Source organism: Cottoperca gobio, chromosome 17 (genome assembly GCF_900634415.1).
Source record: "Cottoperca gobio chromosome 17, fCotGob3.1, whole genome shotgun sequence".
Lineage (NCBI taxonomy): Eukaryota > Metazoa > Chordata > Actinopteri > Perciformes > Bovichtidae > Cottoperca > Cottoperca gobio.
Genome location: NC_041371.1, coordinates 1,935,477 through 1,944,645, shown reverse-complemented (window position 1 = coordinate 1,944,645; position 9,169 = coordinate 1,935,477). Strand labels below are relative to the sequence as shown.

The 9,169-nt window shown below is 41.3% G+C and overlaps 1 protein-coding gene across 2 annotated transcripts; it reads right to left on the bottom strand.

Annotated features, from left to right (window-relative positions):
* Positions 1-306: 306 nt before the first annotated feature.
* gtpbp4 (GTP binding protein 4) lies at positions 307-8,243 on the bottom strand. Of its 2 annotated transcripts, none has more exons than XM_029452656.1 (17): positions 8,090-8,243; positions 6,904-7,074; positions 6,694-6,797; positions 6,437-6,573; positions 6,170-6,270; positions 5,967-6,059; positions 5,347-5,538; positions 4,965-5,030; positions 4,703-4,792; positions 4,476-4,586; positions 4,213-4,290; positions 4,065-4,116; positions 3,884-3,984; positions 3,546-3,743; positions 2,961-3,026; positions 1,707-1,850; positions 307-1,066 (listed from the first exon to the last, which is right to left on the bottom strand). In XM_029452656.1, the coding sequence occupies exons 1-17, from the start codon at positions 8,135-8,137 to the stop codon at positions 914-916; spliced, it is 1,905 nt and encodes a 634-aa protein (XP_029308516.1). In that variant the 5' UTR covers positions 8,138-8,243; the 3' UTR covers positions 307-913. The 2 variants fall into 2 exon arrangements, with proteins under 2 accessions (XP_029308516.1, XP_029308517.1); XM_029452657.1 differs by lacking the exon at positions 8,090-8,243 and adding an exon at positions 7,918-8,039.
* Between the last annotated feature and the right edge of the window lie 926 nt (positions 8,244-9,169).

Below are 9,169 nucleotides of genomic sequence, written 5' to 3'. Positions count from 1 at the left end.
TGCACATAAACCTACTTCATCTGGCATATACACAACCTTTTTACAGAAAGTGTACTTGTATTGTTACTGTAGATGCTTGTAAATGGACATGATGCCTGCCGAATTAAACAGTTGCTGTTGACGGCTCGTAAAACATGTAAACTCATATTGTACAATGCGCGTGTATTTGACAGAAGCAAGGAAACACTTAAATTGTTAAAATCCCAATGTTTGATTTGGTCGCGTTCTGAAAGACTTTGTAGCTAAAACGATAGTGAAATGATAACAAACATTTCCCACTCTATACAGGTATGAGACAGACAGCGGTGTTTGTTCAGGTGTATATTTATTGAGCTCCCTTGTTAACTTGAATATTTTTCAAAGGGAGACTTGTAAAGAGAGCATCATCATCACTTCATCCAAAGTAAACTCAGCTTTTTCTGAGCCACATACAAGCTGTAATTTAACTTCACTGTTATTGCCAAGAGAAAAACTTGTGAAATACAAAATCAGTTTAACAATATGTTTTTTTGTAAATACAGAAGTAGGTTTTTGAGAATGGCAGCCAGTGACAAAACAAGGCATGGACTATCACACAACTGATTTGAGTCTGTTTTTCCATATATACTTTGATCGTCACAACTTTACTGTTGAGCGCTGACAAATAAAAAGAAAGAGTTATTATAATTACTAATCATTTAAATGCCTTGGTGTAGTTCCACAGCAGCGTTACAGTTTTCTACGCTGCCGCCATCCTCAATGACTCCCAATATATTACAAGACCAGAGTTACCTCACTTTAAAAAAAGGAAAGATATTTCATGTTCCTCTTTTTACTGACGGGGAAAATATATAGAATGACGACATTATCTCCACACAGAAGCCGCTCTTTTCCAAAAGAGCGTCCAGGTCTCAACAGTCCAGAAGAAGCCGCATTATCTGCGATCGTTGGTGCCGGACGTCCTCTTCCCGGAGAAGAGATGTTTGGGTTTGAGGTCATACACGTGTCTGTCTGCCTCGCCCTTCTTGCCTTGGCGGTTCCTGTCTTTCTGAGAGTTCTTCATCAAGAATGTTGCCTTCCGTGCCATCTGAGGAACAAACAAGACACTGACGTGAGTTCTCTTCAACTTACCTTTCAGAATAAGAGATTTATTTAATGCACCAGTGCCTTATCACATTAAGAGTGTCACTTTACACGACACAACAAAGATGACTCCTGAATGTGCAGATTAGAGTTTACCCCCACGTACGCGTGTGTGTGTGTGTGTGTGTGTGTGTGAGCAGATTACACTGGCAAGCTCCTTAACCTCGTTTAAATCCCTCTTAAAAACATATTTTTATAAGTGAACTTTCACCTACAGCTCTTTTTATATAATTTATTAGCTCTGATGCTCAATGTTGTATAACTTTTAAAATATTTTGTAAAGCACTTTGTAACAAAAAGAGCTTTATAGATTAAATTATTTATTATCATTTATTTAAATTGATAATTTCTTTATGTGAAAACAAATAAAACATTTTTAATTATAATTTGGAGGCATTTATTCAGAATATTTAAGATGACTGACGGAGGAAATAAATAAACAATACTGTAATAATGAATTGACACGTAATCTTCCTGATAAAATCCAGTTCATTATTTTGTTCAGGCGGGAAAGAAAACCCATCGTCATAAACTGCAGCGTTGTTTAGTACGGGAAAGTAAAAAGTAAAGACGGCGTCACGTACCTTTGGATCTCGTACACCAGACTGGTCTCGCGGTGGCCTGGAGGCGCTCTGGCTGCGGGTTTTGGAGGTCGGAGGTACTGAAACTTCACGCTTACGTTTCTTGGTGAGGCTTCGGGACCGCCGGGCCTGTTGAGCGTAGTGACTCTGAAAGCACAAGAGGGAATACTCATCAATCTCTGCCTCCGTGCGTCTCCATCACGGCGTCATGACTCTTATTTGGTGAAGGCCTTAAAGACGTCATGTTTTGGGTCGAGATACGACGTTGGCAAAAATGGCTTCATGATTTACACAGAATCGGACTTAACGACTGAAAATGTCAATAACAGAACTTTTCTACAGGATGTGACGTTTTGATCCAAGGACAAGAAGAAGAAACAGGAAGTGTAGGCGATATCTTACAACTTATTTATAACCTTTATTTAACCAGGATAAGTCTCATTGAGATTATAAATCTCTTTTTCAAGAGCGTCCTGGTCGGGACCGGCAGCAGCAGTTACAGACATTAAACAGTCTCAACATTAATGAAAACAGTTACAGACCCAGCGGTCTGCTTCAGTGTCTTTAAGAGTTGCTTTAAGTCTGTTACAGAGACCGGCTCTCTGAGCTTCAGCTCATTCTGCAGCTGCTTCCAGGCAGCCGGAGCAGCGTAACTAAACGTCCTGTTCCCAAGTTCTGTACGGACTTCTGGGACCGTTAGAAGAAACAAGTCCTCGGAGAGAAGCCAATACGGTCCACTACATTTCCTACTCATGTAGATCCTTAGGTATTGTGGAAGAGTACCCAGAATAGTTTTATAAATGTGCAGTGTTTCAGTCTACGGGAGGTCAGGGAAGACCATCCAACACGAGCATATAAGGTGCAGTGGTGCGTCAGGGTTTGAGGTTGTTATGAGTCTCAGTGCCCCGTGGTCGACGGTATCCAGAGAGCTGAGGCTCTGAGACGATGCATTCATATAAACAACATCTCCATCGTCCAGCACAGAGACGTTGCAGAGACTCATCTCTTTCTGGCCTCCAAAGAAAGACACGACTCGCTTCTAAAGTAAAAACCTCATTTTATTCTTAATTTTCTTTAAAGTTCTAAAATGTGAAGTTTAGAAGAGATTCAATGTCCCTTAATATGTTGTGAAATATGTACCGACAGAGAACTGTTTCAGTTCTACACTTTCTGAGAAGCTGTAAAACTTAAAATGTTCACATGAAACAGGAAGTAAGAGACCGAACCTGCAGGTTCTGATCTAAAGGAAGAACTTACCTCGTCCTTGTCATTCATGTCCAGACCGAGGCTCCCCATCTCCTTCTCCAGCTTCTTTCTTTCAACCTGTCCAAGAGAGACACAAAGAGACAGTTGTGGTTTGAGTTAAGTTATAACTCTACAGAACAAACACACTGCAGCGGGAACGGGCCGAGTGCAGAGGGAGAAGCAGGCAAACCAGGTGTTTTTCAAAATAAAATGCTCATATGACATTAATACGAGAAGCATTCAGTAAAGTATTTAATAAAATGAGATATAATGGTGCCACTTTAAACTCATTTAAATGATTTCATAAATGTTAGCTCCGCCTGGTTCAACACTGAATGTGTAAAGGTAACCGATGAAACCTGAGATCAACGGTGTTACCACGGGAACAAGAGGAAGCTTCTCTGATAAATGTGTATTAGAGAGAAACTTGAAAGATTGAAGACATTTAAAAAACAAATTAAGGCGTTATCTTTAGATTGTAAAACTTTAGGATCCGAGGGAACGGTGCTCAACGTGAAGGATGTCTCCGTTATATTCCTCACACGCTCGTTAACCTCGAGAACGCATTTACTATTTCCATACGAGCCGTGTCCTCACCTTGGTGGTGGTCCTGGGCATGCGAGGCCCGTGCACGTCCTTCTCTTTGGACGCCACGACCAGCAGCAGCTTCTTCTCGCGGATCTGTTTGGCCAGAACGCGGATCTCCTGCATCTCTTCGTCCTCGCTCTCATCGTCAGAGTCGTACTCGCCGGCTCGCTCCTTCAGCTCCTCCTCCTTCTCCAGCAGCTCCAGTTTCTGAGAGACAGGAAAGTGATCACATAATAAATGAACATATTAAAAGTGTTCCAGTTTCTGAAGTGAAACAGATTGTGTTCAGAAGCTTCAGGAGAAAGAGATAATTCTGTCACTGCAGCCGTACTTAAAGGGACACTCACCTTCATGATGTCAGGATCAATGTAATCTGCGATGTTGTGGCCCTCCCACACTTCAGGGACTATATCCTGCTTCTCATCTTCGTTCATCAGATCCCAGTATTCTTTAAAATCACAAAGAAACGTTAGATATAATCATTTACTTTCTACAAATTCAGTTACGTTACATGAAAACACTTCTTACTCTGTAGGTCGAGGATGTAGTCGTCGCCGAGCTCCACCTCCAGATCTCTCTCCTGCGACCAGAACAGTAAAATGTTTTATTATAATCAACTGTGAGGAGTCACGTCTCGGTTTAATGAACCGTCGTCTGAAGAGAACGCCGCACGTACCAGTTTGCGTTTGGGTGCGTCCACCTCCATCGCCTTCTTGCGCATCAAAGCTCCTTCTGGGATGAACGCAGGCCTCGCCTGGAAATGATTTAATATCAGTCACCAGCCAGAACAGCGTTTCTTTTAACACCATTCAGAATGAAATTAAAGACCAACTTTACAATAATCCAAATGAAAGAAAATCACACATTTTGGTTCAATATTGCGCAACATAAAACTCTTCTCCATGTCGGCGCTAGCGAGCAGACGATGGCTGATTTTACCTTCTCGTCTCTCTTGGCCGGCATGGCCAGGTGGAGCCGGTTGAGAACATCGTGGACCTTCTTGCCCTTCATCTTGTTGTCGACGCGGTGGGCGAGGAGCCGGTCGCAGGCCTGACAAACACAAGGAGCATTAACCACGACTCGCTCACAGCAAACACCACAACACACACACACACACACACACACACACAGGGCTCAGAGGGAGCCTGACGCTCGCTGCAGCTCACCTCAGTTTTAACCTGCATGACTCCCTCGTCGGTCAGCGTGCTGGTTTCAATCACAAGGATTCCCTCAGTCGTGAGATCTGCAAAGATTTTCTGACAGCAAAAAAAGACAGCGGTCACCTTTAACACTCAAACAGTCCATTTCTGCAGCTTAATATTTAGATTCCACTAAAACAAACATGAAGTTCTTAGAGTTTAAAACCAGCCGTGCAAAGTAATCCTACACGTTAATGTAAGTTCACGTCATGCACATGTGATCACCCACCTGGTCCTCCTCAGACAGCTCATTGATCTTCTTCACGTCACATTTGTTGGCCACAATGATGAGAGGCTGCAGGGAGACATCAGTGTTACTTTGACTGCCTGAACTCTTACAGTCAAATCAATGCTTCTCAGAGAGACCTGCTCAATATGCAGGAAACCTTCCACAGACTTTGTGGATTCATGTTCTGTGGTTGATGCGTGCGATCAAAGGTTTGGTATTGAGCTGTAATTCTAATCGTCTAGTTTCAAGAACCAAAAACCGCCTATAAGAGCCGTGTCACAGCAAACCTCAACATCACACCGCTGCCCCACATTGAGTGCAGTTCTCCAACATCATCATCACATCATAAAGCTCAACAGCTGTAACGTGACAGCAGTCTGACCTTGTTGGCGAACAGCGGTCTGATGCTGTTGAAGAGCTCCAGCTGCTGCTGCAGGTTGTGGCCGCACTGCTCAGATACGTCCATGACGTAAAGAATCGCCGCACGCAGGTGAGCCAGAGCTGTGATGGCCTGCATCTCGATGGTGTTCCTGTTCTCCAGAGGGTGGTCCAGGATACCGGGGGTGTCCACCACCTACACACACACACACACACACACACACGATCTTTATAATAGCATTTTAAACCATCTGAAAACATTTAGCAGCATTTCTGTTCAAATTAAAAACAGGACAAACATGTAAATAGAGTTTAGAGCTGCAACAATTAGTCGACATGCAACTATTTTGATTATTTTTCCTGCAAAGAAATGCTGTTTTCAGCCCCTTAAATGTGGAGAACTCCTGGTTTTCTCTGTTTTGTATCATATTAAACTGAATATCTTTGAGTTATGGGCTGAAAAACAAGACATTTAAAGACATAATCTTGGACATTTCCCACAATGTTCTGACAAAAGGACTGATGTTGGCAACCTTACTAGTTAGAGCACATCTTAAGCAAAAGAACACGCACGTGAAGGAGAACATAAAGCACGAGTCGCGTGTAACATAAGACTCGTCGTACCTGCCAGCGGAGGTATCTGTAGTCCATGTGGCCCACAAACAGAGACTTGGTGGTGAAGGCGTAGGGCTGGACATCGACGTCAGCTCGTGTCACCTGACAGAGAAGATCATTTGTGTTAACTTTACTTCAAGTACTGAAACCAAGGGTGTGTACGAGTCTGGAGTGTGTCGGTTACAACAAGTGTTTCCTGTAGAGCCGTTTACCTTGTTGATGAAACTGGACTTGCCGACGTTGGGGTAACCGCACAGAAGCAGGGTCCTCGTGTTGGGGTCAATGCTCGGCAAACGGGACAGATGCTGACGCACTGTTGGAGCGGGACGACAGGAGATCAGTTATTTTGAACATGCTTATGAAGACAGAAAATAAATAAAAAGCAGAATTTGACCAACAAATATCTAAATAATCCACAAAACACAATGTTTACTTCTAGAAAAGCTCCTTTAACATCGTTACAGCCACAAGACATTTACCTTGTTCCAGATACTCCAGACTTGACTTCTGCCGTTTCAGGATGGTGCACATACGACCCAGTGCAGCTCTCTTCAGCTGTTTACACCGGTACAGAGAATCTCCATACTTCATCAGACGCACATAGTCTTTGGCAACACTGGAGGGTTAAACAAATCAATGTTACAAGCCATCGTTTATCCCTTTCTGGGTTACGTTAAATTGCTGCCGTTTCCTTTTATAATTATTACGACAACAATAAGATTTTAGACAAACTTACTTATCAATCAAATTCTTGGCGATGTTTATTTGTCCCAAAGCCAACTTATAATGGTCTTTGTCATACAGCACGTTCATCAGATCTGCGTAGAATGGATGGATGTCCTGAAGGAAAACGAGACGTTAAACAGACTTGTGATTGGTGTCAGACAAACGGAAACAATGGTTATTTAAAGTACACAAGAAGATCTTTCGGAGCATCTTGACTTACGTCGAGCTTGGGGAAGTCGGTGAGGATCTGCGAGAGGCGGTCATGGTAGCTCTGCTGGGTGAACTTCACCTTTCGCATGTAAAAATGTCGGATGCGGTGGATCTGGTAATGCTTGTGTACCACTGTGGGCGTCTTCCTTTGGGTTTTGGATAAAGTGATGTCGATGAAATCCTGCAGAAAGGGGAACAGCATGGAAGGTTTTAGTGAAGGAAAATTACTTTCTTTCCTCAACATCATCGGAAAATAGATAAACAAGCTTTTATTTTCAGTAAAGCATGTTTTTCCTCTATAAGATGTTTGTGTGATTTGTATTTGCCTCATGTGTTGTGTTTTGGCCTGTCTTAACTTATTTTGCCTTTGGTACATATTACTTGATTAAGTTTTGAGATCATTGCAAATTTGACTGTCCAGTTATCTGTACATCATATCTATCAACACTGTAGCAGGCACTGGAACTTAACATTTATTCATAAAAACATACAGTTTTCCTATACTTCCACAAAGCATAACCTCATGTAAACTGTTTTCCCAGAGAGTCCTGCCGAACCGTATTAACAAATCTGTCAGTTTAATATATAATCGCTTATCGGCAAACGCAGACACCTTGTAACAACGTTTTGTATTATGACCACAAATAAACAGTGTCCTCTTGTAAATTCGGCATACAAATAATACAAATGGTAGCTCTTTTTTTGCCAGCCTAACTTTTGGGACGACAGCTCCCCCTATAGCGACACGGTATTTAAATGGACAGACACTGCTGGAGTACCAGGTGAGGAGCACGAGTTCATCTTGATTTAAGATGCTTAACTTATTCCATGTACACCAGATTAGATAGTGTATCCTTATCGTAGTAAAAACAGAAGTCTTAAACGTCCAGATTTTCGAAGGGAGTTTGGTGCGGGACATATCTTGGCCTTTTCATCTCCTAATACTGTTCAGACTTAATAATTAGCCGTTTGGACTCTTTTGTTCTCCTTTCCTATTTTGATACTGCAACTCATAACAACATACTTAAAGTTAGAAGGAAACCGGCTGATGTCCCTTTTCACCAGTTCGACACGTGTTTTCCTTCCCAACACAGCCCCACCATGTTTTTCATATCTTCCACTTTCTCTCAAAGCTCACAAACTAAACCGGAAGAACAACCGACGTTTAAAAGGACACTTCGAGAAATAAAACGTACCTTTGCGGTGGGAACCACCATAATCTTCTTGAAATTATAAAGTGCCATTTTGACGGGACACGTTGTGGTCCGCAGACGGCACAGGGAAAGGAAGGCTCCTCGTTCCGTTAGAACCGGAAGAGACGCTGAAAAACACTTTGGCCAGTTTTTCCGGACATCGCCCCCTCATGGCGGATTCAGGTACAACAGCACAAAACATTTCTGTAAATATTTATTTTCCATTTCTAGAGAAAGACTAATAATTTGCTTTGTTATGTATATATTTTAAATATCAAGTCACTCAAACTGTACTTCTCTTTAATTTCAAATAATATTTTTATTGTATCTTTTCTATTATATTTTTATGTTTCTTGACATTTGCAGCACATTTTATTTCTATTTGTAATTATTGTCTTTTCCAACAATCTGCACGTATGATGATACAGTATTACAGATTTATTTTCTTCTTTTAAGACAGTAATATTCCCCCCTTTGTTTATTGCACTCTATATATGTGCACTCTTTCCCAGTTTGTACTGCAACTGCTTCACACAACAACTTCCTTTGGGATTTATAAAGTTGAATCTTATTTTATTTTATCTACGTTATCTCTATGACAGCTGAGCAAATTCCAGGAAGAGGGAGAGGCCATGCGATAAGGTTGAAAGTCCTGGAGTAAGCTCGTAAGTAGACTGTTATTAAAGATTCTTTTGGTGGAATTAATGACATGAGAGGAAATTGTACAAGATGTGCACAAACAGATGTCAATCTGCAGCTTAATCTGTTGATAAGAGTCAGGGATTAATTTACAAACTTCCGTCAGGGTCTGGCTTACAATTTTAAATTAATTTTCTTTCACAGTCAAATTGTGTATGGAAATAAAATCTGTATGGTTGTATAATCCATATGAGTGACCATTGGTCTTCATGCAATGATTTGCTCTCAAAATAATCTGCTGAAATAAATGTACAGAGGCTTTTTTTTTTGCATATCATATTACATTATTTCAAATCGTGCACATATTAGGAGAAAATGCATGCTTATATAATATTGACCAACAAAGTAATATGTGTTTATGATGGCTTCAGACACAAAAAATAA

Excerpts from the sequence above, each read along its gene's own strand:
- gtpbp4 (XM_029452656.1), bottom strand. The coding sequence starts at position 8,137 with ATGGCACTTTATAATTTCAAGAAGATTATGGTGGTTCCCACCGCAAAG. Across the intron at positions 5,031-5,346 it reads GACCGCTGTTCGCCAACAAG|CCTCTCATCATTGTGGCCAA; the intron begins GTCAGACTGCTG and ends GTCTCCCTGCAG. Across the intron at positions 4,587-4,702 it reads TCATGCAGGTTAAAACTGAG|GCCTGCGACCGGCTCCTCGC; the intron begins GTGAGCTGCAGC and ends TGTGTTTGTCAG.